Here is a 24,725-nt window from a genome sequence, read left to right as displayed (position 1 = left end):
CCGCCGAGGGCCGGGGTAGGGAAAAGAGAGGGTGGGCGGCCAGAGGGATGCGGGGATAGGCGCGGGCTGCTAGGTCGACCCTCTCTCTGAGAAGCCGGGCGCCTACATCTGGTCAGGACATACCTGCAGGTGCTCTCCGAGTGAGTGCGTTTCATGCCCTGCCGCGGCAGACCCAGCCGTCTGAACACACTCGGGCAGAGTCCTAAGGGGGCAGCTCATTGATCACAACACTACCTGTCTTCAATCCTGCCTAATATCAAACCTGCATCTCGCTAACAATGTCTGTCCCTAACCCTAATTGTCCTCAACCCTGCCTTTTCCCCAACCCTGCCTTTCCCCAACCCTGCATGTCCTTAACCCTGCCAGTCCCCAACCCTGTGTGTCCCCAGCCCTGCCTGTCCCCAACCCTGCCTGTCCCCAACCTTGTTTGTTCACAGCCTTGCATGTCCCCAACACTGCATGTCCTCAGCCTTGCCTGTCCTCAAGCCTGTCTGTTCTCACCTTGCCTTTGCCTCAACCCTGTCTATCCCTCAACCCCACCTGTTCCCAACCCTGTCAGTCCTCAACCCTGCCTGTCATCAATGTTGCCTGTTTTGCAACCCTGCTGGTCTCTCAACCAGCCTATCCCTCAACCCTGCCTGTCCCTGACCTTGCCTGTCCCTCAACTGTGCTTGTCCCCAGCTCTGCTTGTCCCCAATCTTGCCTGTCCCCAACCCTGTCTTCTTTGCCGTGCTTTTCCTGCCTGTGGTGCTGTGGTGCCACATTGTTCAGGCACCTCTTTCCAACTTTCTCCCAGGCCCATGATGTACTTCTTCCTTATTACAGAGATGTCATAAATAATTTAGGTCTGAAAAGGGCTTATTTCAGAGAACAGCTCCTCACTGGCATTGCAAAGTTGCCCTCCCTGGGCTGTCCCCAGCCCTTTCCCTGCCACCTAGGTGTTTTTTGAGCTTGATGAGCTCCTGAAGTGCTATTGTAGATGGTAGCAGCAAAAGATGATACCTAAAACATTTGTATATCAGCCCTCAAATACTTCATTTAGAAATGTTAATACTCGTAATTTGCTATTACCTTTCTGCAAATGTTAGTAAAAATTAGTTTCTCACATCTACCTTTTCTGTTTTCCTCCCAGCAATAAACAGTTCACAAAGCGAGAAATTCCACTCTTCCTTTTTCAGGAGGTTTTTCAGACTGAGCTGTCTATGTATTAACTCATTTATTGAGAGAGATTACCCTCTGTTTCAGTAATGAATGAAGTTCTGAAGAGTTGTAAGTACAAGTTGTAACTCTGGAGTTTGGAAGACTACCTCTGCATCTGCTTTCCACCTGGCAAGATTTGCATAGTAAGTAACTAACTTCACTTATGTTGTTTGGAATGAAGATAGATTCTCATTTTTACCAATAAATTGCAATCCTGACAGAATGGTACTTGGACCTAGTATGATTAAGGCTACTGTTTGCTAGATCCTTCTGTTTTCTTCATGAATCCCACACAAATTATGTCACTGTGTGGTGATATTTGAAAAAAACTTAAATTCCACAAGAAGGTGTTCCTAAAGAGGTAAGATTTATGCTTCCTCCCTTGACCCCAAAATATTTGTTCAAACAGTCTGATGTTAAGAAGAAATTGTGTTGTTATTTTTTTAAAAAAGTCACAAACCTTTGGGACCAAATTCAGGTTTCTAAAAGTATTGATCAAAATGAGCTGCTTGACCAAAATTGAGGTTCACTTCAAGGTACCAGCCCCCTTTCATTCCAAAACTCTTCCAGTGAGTCTAGGAAAATAAGAAATAATTATAGCCATGTTTAAATATGCACAGTTATCTAGTTCATGAGGTATCATTAATACATTTTACAGAACTTACACCTTCAGTTTGTTTAAAGAATTTGTTGGCTTCACAATGGCACAATGATTTTTAAGAACCATTTTTTGTTATTAAAATTCCATCAGTGGTTTAAGCACGTTTGATTTTTTTTAAAAACATGCTTAAATCTATTATTGTTTTGGACCTTACAGACAACTGGGGTTTTTTAATACCTTTTTTCATTGAGACTTATTCCCCGCTCTTGTTTCAGCAATTTTCCCATTGTGTATTTCTGTATGTCTTTACCAGGCAGAGAATCTTTGCCTTTACTGTAAAATAACTCTCAACCGCTTTCTGAAAATTAATAATCTTATTCTGTTCCTTGAAGAATCTCTTTATAGTAACTGACTTTCAACAAAAGCATATATCTTTCTCCCCTTTCCTTTCCTCCCTCCTAGTGTTTCATTGATGAGTACTGAAAACCATATGGCTCAAATGTAAATACTATTAGCCTAGAGTAAAACAATTTCAGACAAATTGATCAGGTTCAACAGCAATGTGAGAGTAAGATTAAGGATCTGTGTTTTGCGTCTTAATAGTAGCCACTAATCCGACAGCTGGTAATTACTAAGTAGTTTGCATTTACTGTGTTCTTTAATCCCTGTTAAAAGAATGAAGGGCTCTGCTCTGCATTTAGCAAAACTTCCACTGTGTGCTGGTGTGATGTGCCAACAAAGAATGGGATTTAGAATCAAAATTCTGGTAATAAATGATATTATCTTTATGTAATGGGTCATAGTTTCATGGTCAGCTGTATTTCTTCTGAATGTGATAGGGTGAAAAATGAAAAGTAATTTCAAGAAATGAAAACAAAGAGAGGCCCTAATTTCCTTTTAAAGTGTAGCACTTTGAATCTCCTTGTGTAGAAGGGAACTGAAAGCAGATCTGATGGGTGTTCTGTATGACCCTTTAAAGTTGTTTGTTGCAGTACTCTGCATCCAACTTCTTCTAGCTGCTTTCTAAATCTGGATCTGTCTACCAGTCAGTTTGAAAAAAAGGGATGTGAAACACTTCTTTCATCTCCCTACAGCGATTTATGGGATGATGGCATACTTGTAAAGAATTGGGGAGAATGACAAGAGAGAGAGAGAGCAGCTACACAGCTTGATGTCATTCTGGCATATTGCTGGAAATGCAGTAGCCTGTGTCCTCTATCTGCTTTAGATCACAGGAAGTTTCTGAGTGAATATCAGGGCGCTAACTTAGAACAGTAAGTATTTCTCAAATTACAAGAGGTTTAGGTAGTAAACCCAAGAAACTGATGGCTAATGAGATTTTATTTGACAGTTCTCTGTGAAATACATCTTGTGTGTGTTTCATATGTCCATGCATGTCTGGGTCAGTGACTAAGCAAGCTTGTCTGTCTTGGATGCAGAAGTTGAGCTGATCTTATCAAGCATGTAATTGGTTTGTTGTGTAAGCAAAACTGAGGCACAGTCTTAGAACCGACTCTGCCTTTGCTTGTGAGCTAACCTGCTGTTCCGAGGAATCTTAGAACAGATACTCCATGCTGGTGTTATTTAGTGGTGTTTTCCATTTGCCTTTGAAAGCACAATTGACTACATACGAAGCAATTGAATATGAGCTTCTTCATCTCCTCCCCCTCGTGTTATCTCTCTAAGCTGGTGCTTCTTGATTCCATAGACAAAATTGTAAGGCAAAATTTCAAATCCCATATTTTTCTAACAGCTTCAAAATTAGCCATGAAGATCTCTGATCTATCAACATTTTGTTGTTCTCATCAAAGGCGAGGGAAGTTTCTACTAGCTGTTTCTACAGAGTCCAGTCTTGCAAAGTTTATACTCTGTGGAGAAAAAAAGCATTGTCCTATCCTTGTAGGTGTCTGCTGACTTGGGATCTAAATTTGAGTGCTTCTGTAAGATTGTCGGTTTAATCAGAAATGTGAAATACATCTAATGAACAAGAAGATGGAAGAAGAAAACCCTTGCAGTGCTTCTGAATTTAAAATAAACTTGCTAAGAAAAATCTAGAAAAATAGCTGCTGTGATTACAACATGTAACTTTGGAAATGTGTATTTGGAAAGGTCTCTTCAGTACCAGGCAATAATTACACTGCTCAGATGCCCAAAGGAATCTGTTTCACTGTACTTGTGATAAATTTTGAATGTTTTTTTCCTTAGGCTTTCATAACAAGCAAGAACAATTCAGTTTCATTTTTCTGGAGAAGAAGTGAGAAATAAGAAAATGACTCTAATGATTTGGTTTTTAATGCTTATTTTTGAATCTGCCACTGGTAAGTATAAAATTTCATTTCAATGGTAGAACCTTCAGAATATTTGCTCAATATGTGGCATCTTGACAGCTGCTAAGAGTGAGATAAATTTTGTATTTTGCAGTGAAGAGCAAAATCTTAAGGATTTTGGTAATTTCAGCACAGCTTCAGACTTGGGAAATTTGGTCCGAAATACCAAAATTATGAAATTAAAAGAGCAGAGAATCTACCTGGAGACACCTGATGATGTTGTGTGGGAGCATGGCTCTGTGAAAAGCCACAGCGAGGAAGAGAATGAGTCTTTTTGTGCCATTCAGAAGTGTGGTCATAATAGTTGCTAAACAACAATAATCTCTGAGAACCTCAGGACTGACAGAGACAGAAGACTTACTTTATTTTGACTGTCATGCCACACCATAGTCCCTTTTCTATCTTTTTATGACTTCTGTATGCCAAGATACATTTGGGAAATTTGTTTGGAAAAGTAGACTTTGAGACTAAATTTTACACACATAATCTCATTCCAAAGCAACTTTCCCAAATATATCTTTATATATATTTATATAGATAAGCTTTAAAGAAATGTAGCTATATAATGATTGAGTTTCAATTAAGAAAATAAGAAAATGCAAATGCTAATTAAAAGGATCTCTGCTTTTGCAGCAGTTGACCAGTTTGGAGTATTAGCCATAATTGCCAAATCAAACCATGTGTAAAGAATTTCTTCTTTCCCCTTCCATTTGTGGCAGCTGCTTGACTGTAGAGTGAGTCTATATTCTGCTGGTTGTGCCCATTTGATTCTGAAACTGTTGGATCCATGTGAAAGAATCTTAGCAAAATGCCTTTTTATTTTACCCTCCCTCTCCTTCTGGTTTTGCTTGGGTGATGTAGAATAAAGACTTGGAAAACTCAATTTTCCAGTAAGCATTGCTGAAATAAATAAATACTGCAAAACAACTCTGCTGAAAGAAAGTTGCTTTATAGAAGTCCAGCAGTAACACAGCTGAGTTTGAAGTCAGGCTAATGTAATTTTATGAAAGAAGTGCTTGGCTTTCTGATGTTTTTTTTTCTTCCCCCTCTCTCTCTCTGAAGGGAAGCTGTGTCCCCTTCGTGCTTCCATTGATGTGCTAGAAGGAGAATATTTTTTCCTTTGTTATCTTGAGTCATTGCAAGAACATTTTCAGGAAGGAGCATACACAATAAACTGGTACAAAGATAATGCTGGAAAGCAGGAACTGATCAAGGAAACACACAGAATTGTTTCCCACATGAATTTTCTGGAGTTTTGGCCAGTTGAACTGGGTGACTCTGGGAATTACTCTGTCATTCACAGGTAGGTGCACAAGCTGGTGTGTGAACATCTTGCCTTTGCGCTTGTCTATGAAGAAGATGATTTCTTTGTCTTGCTTTGTATTGCTAATGGCATCCATACAAAGGAATTATATTTCCTGTACAATTACCATTCAGGCAAACCTATAATATTTACAAGTAGCTATAGGCAGTGGTACCCTTTTAAAGGTTCTGTAAGCCTTTTGATAAGGCAAGTAGCCTTTCTGCTGGATTGTGATTAATTACCTAAGCAAAATGAGTGATAGGCAACCCTTCTGTCCACTGCCAAGAAAAAGGAAACATTTCCTTGTCTTCTCCACCAGATATGTGCTTCCTTACTGTGCTGAGTGGATCTCATGCTATAAGGCCTGCCAAGTGATACAGTTGTATAGTAAAGTAATAAATGAAGAGTGGCATAGCTGAACTCTGGTTTCTGAGCAAAACTCTGCATGCTTGGAGACATTCAAAGAACAGCTGAAATCATTGGATTTGGTATCTTACCACTGCAGAACATAGTGAGTCAAAAAGATAGATAAGGGTGGGCTTCAATTATTTGGCAGTTAGCTTCACTAGAACACCATGAAAAAATAAAGGACTAAATTGAAGTTTTGCTGCATGGAGTTCTTATAACTAACTTGCACCAAAACTGTAATTAATTTACAATTGAAGCTAGTTAATTTTAAGCAGGTTATTTTGCATGTAATGACTTGTGATGTTCTTCAGGGAACATTTCTAAGATTCTTGTCTGATTTGTAACTTACGGGACTGCCGATACTGAAAAATGCTCTCCACATTTCTCCAGTAACATCACAGACACAAGTTTGATAGTGCACAGTTTTAAGCTAAGACTTCAGTTGTTAACTTCCAAGTTAACTTGGAAGCTGAAAACTTAATGTTTTATTTTTCTATGTGTCATTATTATTATAATCTTACTTACTTCTTAATAAAAATACATATTTGACCACACTGAAACAGCTTTTTTTTTTTTTTTTCTCCAAAAGAATTTTTTCCTGTTATGGCCATACAGATACTAATTTTTCTATTAGGATCAGAATGAAGGCATATGCCAGAATCTTGCAACTGTCATATATGGATTTTTCACAGATGTCATCACTGGAACAATAAGCATAAGGGATTTTTTTTTTTATGGGATTGGAATGGCGTCTTTGGCTTAGTTTATATGATGGTTCTCACTATTGGCAAGCATATTAAAGCAGTTACATTTCAACAATCACAGAAGATTATTTGCAGAACCATATTTCTGCAGAGAGAGAGGACCTAGTAGTTTCCATTGATAAGGAAGAAGTGTGAACTACTGTGGACTACTGCATTGGTTTACGATGACAATTAGAATGGTACTAGTTTCATTTCAGAGTGTTTATAATAGGCTAAAGTTTTGGTTTTCAAGGCAGACAGTCTTTTATTTTCAACTATTTAATTTAGAGATAAGTATTTGTAAGCTATATGGGAAATTATTTTTAGAGTGCTTATAACTGTTCAGGCAGTTTTAGTGAGCAAAGTGACAATTAACTATACTGCAGATTTTGAGAAAAATAAGACAACATATGCTCACAGATTTTGCAAATTAATTAAATGTAGGGGGTTTTTTCCTTGTATGATACAACTGACAATATGCAAGAAGCGAGAGATAAAAATTATGTAACAATACTTTTATGGTGTATTATACACTTATTTTTGACTTTAAAAACTATCAGATGTTTTCCAGTTAAAGCAGAAGTCTCCTGCTGAGACATAGCTCAGATAGCTAAAGTGTGTGCATGTGTGTGTTGGTGTGTTTGCATGTTTGTTAGTATAGTAGACAGGATATAAATTCAGGAATCAATAGACATCACCTGTAAGCCTGAGTGTGTCCATCTTCAGCTATGTTTCTTGAAAGTAAAGGATTTCATATGCACTGTGGTAAGCAGAAAAACTGTGTCACGTATCTTTGGCAGGATTTTTATTTTCTATGTTTTTTCATAGCTTATATCCTGTAGTTATCAAGAAAAAAAACCAAACCAAAATACAAAAAGCAGGTCATCTGGTTGCTCTGAACTGGTGACCTTTTTTCTGGAAAAAGCGAAAGTACAGATATCCATGATAAACACATGATTCATTTTAAGATCCTAATACTTCTCTCTTTTTCACTGTGTTTAGAACACAGTGAAAGTTGAGAGCAGTGGGAATACACTCATTTAGAATTAATATTTTAGTTTGAAAGTCAGAGTAACAGTTTCTTGCAATAGGTTGGAATACTGGCTCATTGCAGTGAAATAGCTAAGGGATGACTCTTGACCTGGCAATGTATCCAGTAAATTTGGTTTGTATTCTCTAAGGGCTTTCACTTCCCTGTATCCTCTCCTGAGTAAAGCCAGTTTTTGTTGTTCCTTGGTGGGTTTGGTGGCTGAGTTGGAAGGCTGTTAAACTGGAAATGGTTTTGTTCCCCACAGATTATCACTAAAGAATCTCAGCAAGTGAAAACTAGGATATAAATACAATGGCTCAGATACTAGTGTATTAAAAAAGACAACTTCACATTTTTTGGAGGGTTGAAAATCATGTATATGGCAGACAACTAGAAATTTTGTAAGGCAAATTAATCTTAGTTTGCTTAGGTATGGTTTTGTCACTTTCCAGGAAGCTGTTTCTTGTTTTGGTGCATCAGAGTATCTTGATCCACCTTGGGTGAAATCCTCGTATTTGTTGAAGTGATTTCACCAAATATGATCACAGAAGAAAGCCTCTGTAGAGTTACAATGCTGATGAGAACACATGGCTTTATCGATCGTTTTCTTCTATCTATCTGCTGAATCTAGATAATAAAATTGTATGTATTTTATGGCTAGATCCGTAATTGCCTCTCCAGCAGTATTCAGATACTGGTGTGACACCTAAAGAAACACACAGATTCAGTGGAATTAATTGGAACTAACTTTTATGTCTACACCTAATCTTATCATAGACACCCTTTACCATCAGAGAGAGAGAGAGAGGCCTTTCTGGGGCATAGATTGTCTTGTCCTAAACCAAACATATAAAATAGGTCATGTAAACTGCACTCTAAAAGGTGGCTATCGTCCCACTGCTAAGTGTGATTAGTAGCTCTAATTTAAATGTGTAAATGTAATGTTGAAGAATATGTGAGAAGGACTCCACCCACCGTGAATACCCATGCAAGAGTAGTACTGACAGAAAAAGTCTTGATAAGGTTTTCCTGTTTATGACACCACAGTTAACTGATTGAGAAACCAAACCACTATGTTTTGATTTATATTGTCAATTGCAATTATGAGTAATGAATATCTCAAGTGAGTAAGGATGACAAGGAGAAACTTGGTAGGCTGAAAAAGAACTACAATGTGAAGAGAGTGAGCAAAATATGCAAGTACACCTGATCGGGGACCTTAAAAAGAATTAAAACAAAAACAATCCCAAACTTGGTCTAAATTCATCATGTAAATGATGTCCTAACAGTTCCTCTGAATCTCATAACAGTAAAAGGCATATGTTTAAGCTGATATACTTGTCAGGCTTGCTTCTCCATTTCAACTGCTTTGTCCCCTCAGTCCTTCTGATTTAAATTATTCTTGACTAGTTTCAGTTCTCCTGGGAATGATTCCCTTTTCTTTTCTCAGAGACAGAAAGTTTCAAACATATTTATGAAGATACGACTTACACTGGAGGGAAGTGCTCTGTGATTGCTGCTTATGCTTTGTCAGAACTTGTACTTGTTCAGTAAAAAATGGGAGCTTTGTGCATGAACTGTGAAATCTCACTCATAAACTTACAGGAGGATACGAGTTTGTCTTAAGCCCTAACTTTGCCAAAGTCATGCCAACTTTGCCAAACTTAAGCCCAAAGTCCTCCAGCTTCTTTCTGCTTGGTAGTCATGTATTTGGACATATCCAGTAATGGAATAACTCACAGCTATGTTCTGGTTCTTTAGAGGATACGTGGATAGAACACTGTAGACATCTGAATGACAATGTTCAGCTTCTAGATGTTCAAAATAGGCCTTTTTTGAGCATATTCACCTGATCTGCAGATCTTTGATCTGTGCAGAATGAAAGACAACGAGATGAATCCTTTCCAAAATGCCTTGTTTTGCAGTCATGCTTGAATCCGTGATTCTGTCATTCATGTGTAGTTTAGAAATGTTTAGTTTAGAAATATTATTTTAGTATTTAGAAAGTTTAGTTTGTGTAGTTTAGAAATATTTCCAAAATATTGGTGACTATCTGCACACTATCAAAAAATGAATAATGTTTCTTTGTGAACAGTAGCAGAATTGCCCATCTTATTTTTGGCATATTTACAAAAACATTTTTCAGTTACTGCTTTAAACCTTAGCATTGCACAGGAGAGTAAGCCTGCAAAATCACTAGCTGGTTCAAGGTCCTAAACCACTTCTATGCTCACTTGTAACTATACCTGATGACACAGATTGTTGCATCCTTGTTCTGGTCATATAGCATACATTGTCATATTTCATAGATATAGCTGTATTGTCAAATGTTTTGTGATAGATGATTTGGTTTAGATAACCTTTGTTATGGGAAACACATGTTTGGGAGTGGAAGAGTAATAAAGAGGAATATAAATAATTAGGTCACTGTAGATGTACTCTTTACATTAAAGAATTTATTTGTGTTTTGTTGTGTAATTCACTAAGCTTCTAAATCTGATTTTGCTAATTTTTTTTCATAGCAATGGAAAACAAAATCTCACAATTCAAAAGTGGACCTTGAATGTACTTGAAAGAAACAAAAGCAGCTGTTTCAACAAAAATCATTTAACTACAGAAATTAAAAATGCTGGAACTGGTCATTCACTGAAATGCAGTGATTTGTCTGTCAATGAAAATGACAGCATAGCATGGTACAAGGTAATTACTGAAACTGTCACTTGATTCATAGGCTATAGAAACAAAACATCTGATTGCAGGAAAAATTAATCACAAACAAATTTTTAGAAGCATCTACAAACCTTGTAAAGCTTTACTTTCCTGGGTTATTAGGGTAAAAATCATTCAGAAATAGGTACAAAAGCTAATTTTTCTCTGCTTTCAGATTTGTTAGAAAAATGTACCTGTAATTAGAAATTTGTAATAAGCTCATAGTTTGGAATGGTAAAAGATCTGATGCCCATGTCTGTTTGCTGATTTAGTCAGCAGCTGGTTTAGCCAGCTGGTATCAGCTGCTACTTTGCTGATACAGATATTATCCTGACACTAAATGAGGTGCCAAGATATTTGTTTTACAGTTGGCATGTGCTTGTAAAGTAATTGCAAACTTTTCAATTTTGCTGTTTCTGAACACTTTTTACAAAATGTGTAACATATCCATTTCTGTTCATTTTTAGGCATATCACTGAGCTTCTCTCTACCAGCTCTTGACAGAGCATAGGTGATAGCTGTGCAAGCACCCGTAACTGTTGGGTATTTTGCTCAACCATTGGATGAAACAGCCTGCCCCTATGCATTGCCTTAACCAGTGCACCTTATTCCTCTCAGGTGTCCTGGCCGGAGTAACAGACCCGGTTCACTCCATGCTGAATAAGTTTTAGGAAGGAACTTTGACTGCTTAAGTACAGTCATTTGGATTCTGCCTACCCTAAGCTGAGAACAGATATACACATGCCTTTCATATAAGAGAATCAAATACTGTTGTGTTTTCATAGGTATTTCATCTTGCATGTTCTATGAACTAAAAAAAACAATCCCAAACAACAACCACCCAAGAAACCAGAGTTTGTTTTGGGGGATAGGGAGGTAAACAAATCTGAGTCCAACTCTTGACATCCTCTGAGATGTTCACTTTCCCTGTTGTTGAGACATTTTACTTTAACCTGAAAGCTCCTCCTAAGCCTAGACAGCTTTTGGCCACAGGCAGGTGACACCTACAGAACCAAACAATCATTCTGAAAAAAATAAATGAGTGCATTTAAATTCCTGGTACAGTATTTTTATACTCAGGTGCTTACTTGGAATTGCAGAGCTCTCAGGTTCTAATAGATTAAATGTTCAAATGTTGCGTTTAAGTCAACATGTCTGAAAACTGGGCACCCACCTCCTTTGGGTCAGATAAATGCCATTGAGATAGTGAAAGAGTGACACTGTTTCAAAAACAATCAACTTCTTTAAGGTTTTCAATGTAATTTTGCTACAGAATAGTATTTTCTGTCTTTATTGATGCAGGACTGTAAGAACTATGAAAGCGAAACAGAGCGGGAACTGGATTTTGGAACCTTAACAGTACAGCACTCAGGGATCTATACCTGTAAAATTTTAATCAGTCATGAAGGAAAGATATACCACAGCACAAATACAATTAAGCTGGTAGTAGAAGAAGGTAAAAAAGCTTTCTAAAATTTGGAAGCATGCTTTTTGGTTCTCTTCACTACAGAGATTTTTAATTACAGTTCTTATTTGATAAATATATGCACACGTGATCAAATCTGGATGAAATATTCACAAGAATGTAAAAAATAAAAAGGCAGAGGAAGTTGTTTATATGCTATATTACTGATTGGAAAATTTATTTAGTATGTTTTCCCCATGGTTTTTTTAAAGAAGTTTAAAATCAGCTGCTGTAAGTCAGTCATACAGACTTATTAAGAATTTTGGGGAAGAAAACTCTTAGTTTCCAACCTTTCCAACCACTGTAAGTTGTGCACTGTATACTACATATGCATTTGAAAAAAAATCAACAGGACATACTGTATTTTAAACTACTGAGTAATGCCAGAGTCCAAATAGTATTCTGTGAGTAAAATGGAATGTATCCAATTAGTTTTAGGAATATGTAATTTTTACTGTGGTAGAATGTAAATAAGCTATTACTTCAATAGCAATACTTTGTATTCTAGATGCACCAGAGGTTGTAACTTTGGAGATAGTTGGACGTCATGAAGAAATTGAAACCGAAATAGGTATGAAATTAGTACAAGAATCTTTGTGGTAGCTATTGCACATATATGCCTTTTTTCTGATCTATCTCTTTATGGTTGATGGCCTGGTTAAGTGTAATCAAACCAAGAACTGTTTGATTCTCCTGAATCTGATCCATCCTTATATCTGGTTATGTTTTTGTTTTGCCAAATGTATTCCATGATTGATATGCAAAGACATTAAATGTGCTCTCTTATAGAGGTAGAAGCTGATGTTGCTGCTATGACCAGCAAGAGAAAGTGGTGGTGATGATAAATCACCTCTCCCTGACTTTCTTTTGTAGATAGCTAACCCCACAGAGCAATGTGTGAAAGACATCCAGTTTGTTCAGTGAACACCAGTAATGAGTAATTCCCTTAGTACCTGATTTAATTGAGGATGTTATTCTGCAGGGAAATGAAAAGTGTGAGGGCTGACAGTCTGGCAATGAGCATGAACATCTGTCACTGCTTCAAAGAATAGATCAAAAGCCAAGACCTTAACTGTGCTTTTGGCTGGAAGTAGGTTAGATAACATGGTCTGCAGTCTTCACACAGTGTTGGACAGGATCCGGGATTTTATGAGGCTGTAATTAATTTTTAGAACATCTGTGAAACATTCTGCAGGGGCTGCAAAGTCCAGAACGGAGCATAGTTCGTGGGATACAGTGCCTGGAAAGCTGTCATTTTACTGAACTGTGAATGTGAATGCTACTTCTGACTAGATCTTTTCATGTTATGTTTTGTTTAGGTAAAGAAGAGATACTCAATTGCACAGGATCCTTGGGTTATTATATGTCAGAAGACACCAGCCTCTATTGGTTAATTAATCAAGAGTTTCCAGAAAAATGCACAGGTATCCCTGAGAATGAACCTTCAATATGTGAAGAAGAATTAAAAAAATTACGGTGGGTTTCCTAAAAATACTGCACTTTTGTTTGTATGTGGTAATATCCTGCACTTTGTGGAACTGCAAATTCAGTAAAACCTCAGTCTGAGGTTATTTTAGAACCTTTTCCCCAAAATCTGCCTCTCAGCTGGTTGTAAGTTTCTGTACAGACAGTGTTGCTAACACCATTCCTTGTTGCAGGCTGGGAAACAAGTTCTATGTCACAAGGCTACTACAGATTAAAAAAGTAACAGACGAGGACATGCATCATAATTTCACCTGCATGTTGCAAGCTGATGAAAGAACACAAATTAAAATAGTGAAACTGAAGAAAGGTGCAGTATAATTTGTGAATAATACTTCTCATAAGTAATTACTAATTATGCCAGCCTTCTCAGTCCTGAGGGCAGGGTACTGATATCAGAACATCTTTCCAAATATGTCTGTGTGCTTATGAAGGCCCATGCCCATCTAGTGCTGGACCTAACAGAACCCTGGGTGATTCCTCTTGCTCTGAGGCAGGGGCAGCAGAGGTTGCTGCTATGTCTGCTAGAGCAGCTATGTGAGGGATCCACAGTTTGACTCTGCTGTTGTGGACACAGATGGGGAGGCTGAGATATGCTCCAGCTGACAGATCCCTGAGTCGCACTTTGTTAGATCCCATGACAGAGTGTTCCCTGTCCTTTCCTACTTGTTAGATTGGTGGGATCATGGGAGTTAACTACCCAAAGTTTGGTGCAGCCCAGAGTCTGCTATTTGGATCACTTTGTCTATCAAGCAGCTCTTTCTAAAATCACCACCCTCCCCCTCAGGTTAATCTTTTATATTCCTGGTAATGCTTGAAATATTCACGGTTTTTCTTTTGTCAGGGACTCTATCTTTCTAGCTATGGGGGAAAAAAAGTAAAAAAAGATCCTGAAAGACAGTAGGGACAGAAAGGAACAAACAATTATCTTGGTCAAAGAGATTAGAGGGATCATTACAGACTGTTATGGATGGACTGAGAGAGGGGTGAAAGGTAGAGAATAACAGGAAATAATAACCTGAAAAAACCTCATCATAAAAGAGGGTGACCACCAGTTTGAGATGCTTTACATTTATAAGTATCTGTAGTGTCAGTCTTGATCACACATACAGTTCATTTATGTGTGTGATGTGTGTGTGAATGTGTGCAAGGTTGTTTATCCAGTTTTTAGACTAATCCATGTTCTGTAGTTCTCCATCTCAGGACAAATGGCATGCATATATGCTTGAAGTATTAACAGGAAAAGATTCATACCAATACTGTGGTATTTTTGGGGTGATTTTAAGATGCTATCAGTATCAGATAGAGTAATCTTGTCATATAATACCTTTTGTTAAGGCTGTAATTTCCTGGGTATCTGTTTTACAGGGAACACCAGAGATTTGCCTGTGCACATATTTACAACTGGAATGGTCTTTGCTGTACTATTTCCATGTGCTGCTGTAGCTGCGGTGTTTGTCTGTGTGATGTTTAGAGTCGACTTAGTTCTATTTTACAGGAACGTGTGCAGAAGAGATGACACTGCTAGAGGTATGAGTTGGCTAATGCTGACATTGAAATAAGTGTATTGATTAAAAATAGGTTTTAGTAGGTTCTCTGAAACAATCATCCAAGGAACAGACAAAATAAATCCAGGAGTTTTGTGTCTAGAAACAACAAAGAATATGTAAAAAGAACTTGATGGTCAGGTGCTGAAATAAGTTTGTAATATACTCGGGGCAGTAATAACAGATAAACACAGTGAAAAAGCTGCCCCTGGAGCAGTAGATGAAAGGGATGTGGTTAGATGCAGTTCACATGTGCTCTGTTCTGCCATATTCTTCGTCACAAAAGTTGATGAAGGTGGAGTAGTTTACAATTACCTATCTGTAAGAGGATGAGCACTCTACAGTTGTCAGGCAGATTGGCATAAATTTCTTTTAAATTGGTTAAAACTGTAGAGGCCATTGCAATGTTTATAGGTTTGTCACTAAATGCACTTGAGAGCAGGAGAGCCCACTACCAGTAACCTACCAGGCAGCATTGCTGTGACCTTCAGTTAAGGAGCAAGTCTGAGAGTCACCCAGTTCTGGGTACAATTTTTCTGAAATTGGCGTGAAAAAAATTGCTGAATATATGTGCTGATTTTCTTAACCCTCCATATTCTCTAAATCAGCTTGAATACACTGCAGCAGTTGGGATGGCATTTATGTCTGCCAGTGTCGTTTATCTATCTGCTGATGTTAGCTATCACTGTGTACACTGGCTTACTGGGAGGATCTCAGAGTACCTGGATTGTGCCACCCTGGAGGAACTGATTGTCTGATATTAGACAATGGATTTCCTACTCCAGCACTCTTGCATGTGTAGGGTTTTCATGGACTTTAGTTTGTGCTCTGTCTTACGAGCTACTTGTATTAAAGTATCCAGAAAGGGAAGCAAAGAAGTACTGTTTAAGATGCAAAGCTATGTGCACTGCAGTATCAATTCAGATAGTTTTCTGTGGCAAGTTGAATCAGGTATCACTTAATTTGGTAGACCTGTCCTCTGAATTGTTCTTGGATTTTGTGTTTGTAAATTACTGCTGAAAGCACGGCCAGATATTGTATACTCTTATAATTAAAATAATAAATTGGTTTATTCTATTTTGCCAGTATGCATTCTACAGAACTACTTAATAGTTTTGGACAAAGAGTAAAATAAATGTGGAAATCTTCAGTATCACTTAAATAGCATTCTTACCACGCTACAGAGTTTTGCTTCCCTTCATTTTCTTGATCACCACATGTGACAAATTAGTTGATTAATCTGATTTAAAAAAACCCTGCCTTAATGTAGAAGGTTTTTTTTTTAAAAAAACCCTACCTTAATGTAGTTTGCCCAATGCAATTAGAATCTTTTGTATCAAGTTTAAATTGATTCAGAATGTTTTTTTGTCTGTTTGTTTCAAGAGTGTTCAGGGTATCGAAGGAGTTTCTAGATGATTTGCTACTGAGACAATAACTTTGAAAACCAGAATGGTGGATCAGATCCTGTATTTCTAATGTTTCCTAACAAGACAACCATCTGTGATTTCTTTCCAGATGGAAAAGAATATGATGCATTTGTGTCTTACCTGAAAGACTGCGTTTCTCCTACTGAAGAAGAGAGAGAATTTGCTTTGAAGATATTGCCCATGATATTAGAAGAAAACTTTGGCTACAAGTTATGTATATTTGAGAGGGATGTGTCCCCTGGAGGAGGTGAGTGCGTGTTATTCTTGTCATTAAATAGGCACATTACTTTAGCACAAAGGTAAAAGTGTGTAATTGGAAGGAATTCTGTCAAATGTGTTCTGCATTTTACATTTAAACTAGGCTATGTGCATGCAATAGTCACATGCACACATTTTACATGTTTTAGATATTTTTATGAATTCATGTACACCTAGACACACACACACACACATATCTTTAATTACACAATACCAAGGTGAATGGAGAAAGTTGAGGTGAGAATAGATATGATGTCAGATGTTTCACAGTAGCAGTGCTCTTACTCTGCTTTTGCTGAGAGCAGGCACCTACAAATGAACTCTCATTTACTGCACAGAGCAGCTGGTGTCTCTGGTACTAGTTACGTAACTTGCATGTTTTTTACTCTATCTTCAGTGTGGTGGTTGAAACCATTTTGTGAATGTAATGGTTGCCATAACCAAACAGAAATGTGAACATGGAATTCTGTTTCTCTAAATGGGTTATGGATAGACAGCCTTTTGCAGATGCTTGGAAAAACGATACTAGGGGATTCCATTTAGTCCAAAGATCTAACTGAGGAATAGGATTTAATTGTTAAAAACACAGAACAATAAGGTCAGTCAGCTTTCTTCACAAGGCAGGATTTTGTCTCCTTCTACCAATTCCTGACACAGTTTTTTTAACCTGAGAGGTACCACAGGTCTCGTGAGAAATATTTTTTTCCCCAGTTATTCTCTCCCCTTAAATATTAAAAAAAGTCTTTCTGAAGTGTTAAATCTGATTCTTTCAATAGTTTTAGCTAACTTCTTTGAAATAGTTTTAGCTTACTTGGTTTTCTCTGGTCTGATCCATTGTGAATATGGAAAACAGAGTGTTTCCTTCTATTTACAGGACCTTTGGTGTGTTGTAATACTCCTGTTAGCCTCTTTCTCCTCTCAGATTTCTCTTCAGGTTACTCTCACAGCTTGCTTTGCCTTTTGCTACAGGGCATGTTTGCCAGATCTCTGGTGTCTGTAGACCGTGTCAAATGGTGCTGAAGCAAGCACAGGAAGTTGTGCATGAGTGTTCAATTTGGCACATGGTTGTTGGAAGGGTATCACTGTTTGATTTCATTCATCGCTTGTCATGACAAAAGTCATGGATCTGAAACACAGTTGTAACTCATTCTGTCATCACATTCCAGTCTTCTCAACCTTGGACTACTGGCAATAATCTGGGTATTCCGTGATGTAAAGGAAGGAGTAACCTTAGGGTTACTGAATATTTAGAGAAAGGTTGTTGTTGGTGTCTTTCTGTGGAATCCCTCCAGTGGTATCTATTATAAAAGAGCAAAGAGATGTCTCGTTGGAGGAAAAATACATTTTGCTGTCACCTTGTATTCATCTGACTACTGACAGCTGCCTAGGATAGCTGGAGACTGAATGTGGGTTTTGTCTGCACCAGAGAACAAGCTTTGGCCACACCTGAGCTCATTTTCGCAGACTCTTAATCTATAATGCATATTAATCTTTTCATAGGGACAGAATACTTACATGGTGTCTCCTTTACAGGAGCTTTGTAAAGGGAGCATTTTTGGTACGTCTGATTGTTAAAGGATAAGTCAATTCAGTGCCTATTCTTTCAATTTAGTTTGATAACACATTTATCTTTAATTTGCAGCGGTTGTTGATGATATCCATTCATTCATTGACAAAAGCCGAAGATTAATCATTATACTGAGCCAGAACTACATTTCTGACAGAGCAATATATGAACTTGAGAGTGGACTGCATAAAGCCCTAGTTGAAAGAAAAACTAAGATCATATTAATTGAGTATATGCCAATAAGTGACTACAGTTTCTTGCCAGAATCACTGTCTCTTTTACCATCAAAGAGGGTTGTGAAGTGGAAAAAGGATAAATCTCTTCCCGTGAATTCCAGATTTTGGAAGAACCTTCGGTACCTGATGCCAGCGAAACCTACCAAGATAAACATCAAAGGGCACTATAATAATCTTGACCTAGGCTCACAAGGGGCTCAACCATGGACTGAGGGCTGTGACTTTAATGGATTTGCGTAAGAATTCTGGAAGCAGAAAACTGGGCATTTTACTAAGTACTAGAAAACACAAACTGCACACTTACTTTGTGAAGACAGTGTTTAGAAGAGGCCAAGTCTGAGATCTGAGACGAATGTAGAAATTGCTACAGTGGTCAAGATGATGTTAACCCCAATGCTAAATGCTATCCCAGAGAGAGTTTCCTTAACAATTTGCACAAGGAGCAGGAATTTCATTCTGCTTAGGACTTACCACATGGCACCAAGCACAATGCAGGACATTTTGATTTCACATGTTTCATTAATGTAGAATGATATTAATTATACTTGCATACGTTTTGAGTCCCCTCAATAAACATATCTCTATTTGACACGTATTATTATTTAGACGCTCTTAGTTTTTTATTTTGTATTTTCCTAAGGACCCTGCTTGTGAGTAGATTCAAACTGCTCCTGCCCTATAGGGCTTTGCATGCAGGCTTTGGGCAATGCCAAGCAAAAAAATTAAATGAAACAGAAAAAAGGAGATTAGAAAGAGTTAGGGAAGATTTGGTCCAGCTAGCAGTATTCGCCTGAGGAGGTCTCTCTTTGATACTGATACTTAATTCACGCAGCTGTAGTGGAGGAGCTTTGTTACCTTCTCAGAGTACATGAGAACATAATTGGAGTGCCGAATTAGTGTATGCTGGACATGTCCTAAAGGAAATACACCTGATTTGAGAAGGATGGTCTAGAATTCTGTGTGTCACATCCAGAAATCGGTAGATTGATGTCTTAGTATTTTAAAAAAACATCAAGAAATAAAGATTAGCGGGTATAGACTTGTGAGTCTGGCCTGGAAGGTTGCTCTAGAACTGTGCTTACATGTTAAAAGTTGCCCTTTTCTGTTTTGTTTTCTCAGAGAAAGAAAAAAAAATTCTTTTTAGAGAAGGCTATGGTTTAGCTTGCATAGAAGAGGCAACTTTTACATCATTAGATACTATATATCCTTTGGGAACTAGCAGCAAAAATTTAGCTACAAGGAGGGAACTTATACTTTGGAATTGAAATCTTTTGAGAACCTCAGGATTGTTGCCAGCTGATAGCAAGATGAAGGAGACTCAAACAATACAGTGCAAATACCTGTGAAGTGCTGCCCATGAAGTGAGACCTTGAGACCTGCGAGTCAGAGCCATGAGGATCACCAGAACTGTGTGAAGGGATCCTAGAAGAGTTTAAATCGTTTAGGCTGGTAAAATGAGCAGGGAAAGGAGTAGAAGCATGGCCAACAAATGCATACAGAAAAAGAAAAATCACTAGAAGGAAGAGCTGTTTAAGCTAAGAAGCAGTATTCACACAAGGAGATGTGGCTGTGAATAAATTTACGATTGGCATTAAAGCCATTCGAACAGTAAGGTGTCCTATGGGAGTAATGGGGAAACTATTCTGACATACTTCTGTGCTGGGGCACAGTAAGTTTCTGAAAAAGAACGCCTAATACAGCAATGGTCATCCTTGACAGTTTTATGGTTTTTGGCTGCAGTAAGCAGGCTAGACTATCAAGGAAGGCAAGAAAGGATCACCATGGAATTTGAGGTGCAAGACAGTCTGACAATCTATTCTAACTAATTGCTAAAGATTGAGAGAGTGAAGAGATTTCAAAGGCCTGGGTCATGACAATTTGCTTTGCTCTTCCTCTATTGGCAAGTGATCTATTCAGTTACTAGTACATCCACAGCACTTCTGTGGCACTAGCCATATTACGTCCTGATGCCTAAGGCAGAATACACTGTAGTACAGCAAATTGGTACTAAATAACACCATCTTCCCCTGTTTCACAGAGGAGTAATAGGTGAGTTACCCCACTGCTCTATAAACTACCCTTGACTATATTTCCCTGACTGTATAACCTAATACAAAATGGATAGAGGTTCATGTTTAGACATTGCTCAGACACCTCCTGTGACAGCAGAATCAACATCACTGACTCAGTGTAGGAGATAATTGGAACGGAAAATTTCTTACCCACTTGGTGTTAACCATAGCTGGGCAGAGGAGGAGGTGACATGTAAATATTTCAAGCCAGAATAGTACCAGAATACTAAAGAGATGTAACCTCCCAGCACCATAAGACTACATTAAATGCACTAATGAGATGGTGCATTTCCCCTCATTTTCTCTTGGCTGGCAAAATGCTTGAGTGAAAGTGAGATGGACAAGGTAAGACTGACTTTCCACAGGGGTGAGGAGGCACAATTTCCTGGAGCTATAGCATCAAATATCAAATATGCTATCTGTGTATGAGTGGAGAGGGAGGGGAGAGAAAGGAAACAGGGAGGGTACTCTGGAATGGTTCTTTACCCTTTTCTTTATAAACTTGCTCTAGCAGCAAAGGATAAGTACGAACCCGGGAAGTAAGGCTGCTTTTTAGCATATATATCACTTTTTAAAAAGAGGAAAGGGTGAATTGGAACAGAGGCTCAGCCAACTATTTGGTACTATTTGATAAGATTTTCATCCAGTGCAGTAACCAGTATGACATACCACTCAGTCTTTTGGCAGCATGGTTTTTAAAACTTTGTGACTGGTGCTTCTGTTGTATTTCAAAGATCTGTTACAAAAGTTGGACTGCTCTACTTATTTTTTTGAATGCAATAAATCCATTACTTTGACAGTACAACAATTGGGACTTAAAATGAACTAGTAGACACATTTTGTGCCTATAAGATAAGTCTTTGGGAAAGAACTATCTTTTCTCTCTGATAGTCTGAGCAATGGCTTAAAAGCAGCATAGCTTGACTTTATCTGTGTTGCACTCTCTAATTCCTTCGAGGGAAGAGGAAAATAAAATGCTTCTTTTTCTAGGCAGAAAGAAGAACTCTTCAAAAAGCTGAACTCTTTATAGTGAAATCTGCAGATAAATATTGGAGCATTTTGTAACTTATAAACCAGACATATATTTAGTATTGGGGCAAAACACTGAAAGCATTTTCGGAGATGGTCTCCACTCTTAATTATCAATGGGCTTTGTTCTGGAAAGAACAGAGAGCTAAATACATGGTGGAAGCTGAGAATACAAATCTTGTATCTCCAAATGCTCAGAACCCAACAGAATCAAGCACTTATATTGGTCATTGCAGAAAGGAATAGGTATATAAACAGAGGCAACATTGAAATCCTCTTACAGAGCAAAATGCCTGTTTCAGCTTCTTGTGGAAATAGAGTAATTGACCCAATTTACATTAAGGAGAGTGAATTTCACACAAGAAAAGAAGAAACATGTCTTACTGTTCTTGAAATAAGTCTGGTACAAACTGCTGGACCTATATATTTTACATAACCTCTACTAGAATAGGAAGAACTGGGGTCTGAGTTGATGACAAGGTGCTTGTAGATGCTTTTATGTAGTTTGAGTCACCGTGCAGCCTGTCTTTTAGGGGTTTCACATCCATACAGGAAGCCTGGAAGAGGGGCTGTGTGAGACCGTATATGCTGAATGCTCTGCTGCTTAGTGGGTCAAGGGACAAGTCACAGATATTCCAGATAGATTCGGGATTCTCTTCTCTTTTTGCCAAAGCTATGGCTGGGGTAACCAACAAGGCTTAATTGGGAGGACACAGATAGAAAGTAATAGTGCGTCACAGCCTCCTTGTAGTGCCAGCTTTCAGTGGGTGTGGAAAGTAGCTGAGGAGGCTAAGGATAAGGAGAACTTGGCTCTTATAGTGAATATTATTCAGAATTGTGGTTGTTTTGTAGATTTCAGATATTACACATTTTTGTTTTGAACCACCTAGTATCAACATTTGGGCAAAAACCTGAGATAAACTTTTACCCTTCTTCCTCTTAAATGAAGCAAATTAAAAAGTCCAATGCATTTTACACACAATGCAAATATAAAATTTTAGAACCCAAAAGGCTTTGATTTTTTTAACTAAGGGCAAAATTTTTCCCCTGTTCTTTTTACAAGAAAACTACCCGGAAATTTTGAACCTAACAGAACTAAACTGAGAAAGGAAGGGATGATGACAGTGAGGTAGAGGAAATTCCTGTAAAGGAAACAAACTCAACAGTGCACAGATAGAACTAACCACATTTTTACCACATGGTGTAGGATGTGCAGGTGAGATTTTCAGATAATATATTTTTTTTAAAATTATAGCTTTTATCTTCAGATTTTACCCTACCCCATCTACTTCACAGGTGAGTTGATTTATTGTCTTTGAATGTGTATTTTTAAGTAAATCAGTTTTAATTGCTTGGTCAGACAAAATGGTAGTGTCTCAGTAAGTAGCTTCAGTAGGGTTAGGGTTTTTTTCCTTTATAGGTACGGTGAAGGTTTTTTCTGTGTGATTATTACTAATCTTACTTCTAGATTCAGATTATGTTTGGTTTTCCACTGATATAAATTCAATACAAGACACAGGAGTTGGTAGCTCTGATGCTGAATGAAGTGATTTTCATCAGAATGTGAATAGTAGATAGTAAGATTGTGGCATGCCACTCTTTACTAGACTTCAGAGGTATCATGAAACTTGGTGCAGCTATCAAGAAACTGATTTTGATTTCTTGTGCTTATATTTTATGTAAATACACACAAAATGCTATGACATGGAGATTTATTGGGGTTTTTTGTGAGAGTCCTTTTAGAGTTTAAACATAGGCAAAATAATACCATTCTTATTCTTCTCTTGTACATTTTTTTACCACAGGAAGTTATGTTAAGACCGCATTAGTTTCCTTTGTATATCAGTTTCCAGCTAAATGGTGTCCTAAATCCCTAGACTAAGGATACAGTAGTATGGGTGGGTACATGACAGGAGAAGGTGGAGAGACTCTTGGTAATATGTTGCCCAGAGTAGAGTGCTTTCTTTTTCTTGCAGATACTGACCAAAATAAAATGAGTCACTGAATATATCTAGTCACTGATTCATCCTGAGACCCTGTGCAGTGCACTGGATGGTCAGTTTAAGATTATCTTGCTTCAGGTACCCCGCCTTTGGTAATTGCTGTCTACTTCTGCTATGAATTTCTCCTCCTGTCAAACACATTTGCAAGACACCACTTCTTAATCTCACGCGCTACTGTACTTCTTAAGCACTATAAAAATTCAAAGATTCCAAGGTTCTCTAATAAAAGTGTCGTCAGTTAGCAAAAAAAAATGGCAATGGTGTATTTTCCCATGGCTAGCAGAAGACAACTGAAAATTATACAGATTGCTAACCAAAGCTATAACATTCATTAGCTAACCCTCCCTTTCACACTTCTTCCGCTTTCATGTTGACGTTTTGAGCTTGAAGAGAATGTTGTTAGCATGGTAATACTGGAGAGCAGAGAGATTATACATCACTGCATTATTAAATGCGTTGTGAATGGTCACTTGTTTTGCTACACGTAGCCTGTGTGTCCCCAGACACATGGGCAGCTGGGAAGTAAATGCTTCCACTGCCAATCTTGTGCCATGTCAGGCATTTCTCAGGTGACTTCTGATGGCTTTGCAGATTGAATGAGTCACCAGAAAGGACTGGAGCTGTCACAGGAGAGGGCCTGGCTCATTTGCCTGGGAGTGGGGAGGACAAAGAGATATATGAGACCTTCCCCTTTTGACAACACTGACTGATTGCATCAGCTCACCTGGGACACTGAATCACACACACAAGGCCCTTTGGTCCTGTTTGCTACCAACACCAGTATGCCTGTCTTGGTTTTGGCTGGGATAGAGCTATTTTTTTTCTTACCAGCTGGTATGCTCCTGTGTTTTGGATTTAGTGGGACAATGATGTTGATAACACACCAATGTTTTAGTTGTTGCTAAGTAAAACCTACCCTGATCAAGGACTTTTCAGTGTCCCGTGTTCTGTCATTGAGGAGGAGCAGTAGAAGCTGGGAGGGAGCAAAGACAGGACACCTGACCAAACTAGCCAAAGGGGTATTCCATACCACAAAATGTCATACTCGGTGTACAGACTCTGGGGAGTAGGTCAGGAGCCATGGATCACTGTTCAGGGGTGTCAAAGGGTCAACTGGACATCAGTCAGTGGGTAGTGAACGCTTGTATTGTGCATCACTTGTCTTTATAGGGTTTTATTTCTCTCTTTCCACTTCCTATTATTATTGTTATAATTATAATATTTTACTTTATTTCAGTTATTAAACTGTTCTTACCTCAACCCATGGGTTTTACCACCTTCTGATTCTGCTTCCCATCTCACTGGGGCAGGGGAGTGT

At 38.2% G+C, this 24,725-nt stretch overlaps 1 protein-coding gene across 1 annotated transcript; it reads left to right on the top strand.

Annotated features, from left to right (window-relative positions):
* Nucleotides 1-4,070: 4,070 nt before the first annotated feature.
* Nucleotides 4,071-18,543, top strand: IL18R1 (interleukin 18 receptor 1). The gene is made up of 10 exons (XM_010013240.1): nucleotides 4,071-4,119; nucleotides 5,191-5,431; nucleotides 10,135-10,312; nucleotides 11,624-11,777; nucleotides 12,295-12,357; nucleotides 13,106-13,262; nucleotides 13,445-13,578; nucleotides 14,637-14,798; nucleotides 16,331-16,489; nucleotides 18,143-18,543. The coding sequence occupies exons 1-10, from the start codon at nucleotides 4,071-4,073 to the stop codon at nucleotides 18,541-18,543; spliced, it is 1,698 nt and encodes a 565-aa protein (XP_010011542.1).
* Nucleotides 18,544-24,725: the final 6,182 nt, after the last annotated feature.

Source organism: Nestor notabilis, unplaced genomic scaffold, assembly GCF_000696875.1.
Source record: "Nestor notabilis isolate BGI_N333 unplaced genomic scaffold, ASM69687v1 scaffold1604, whole genome shotgun sequence".
NCBI lineage: Eukaryota > Metazoa > Chordata > Aves > Psittaciformes > Psittacidae > Nestor > Nestor notabilis.
The sequence above is the reverse complement of the archived record's forward strand: the minus strand, read 5'-3'. Positions and strand labels throughout refer to the sequence as shown.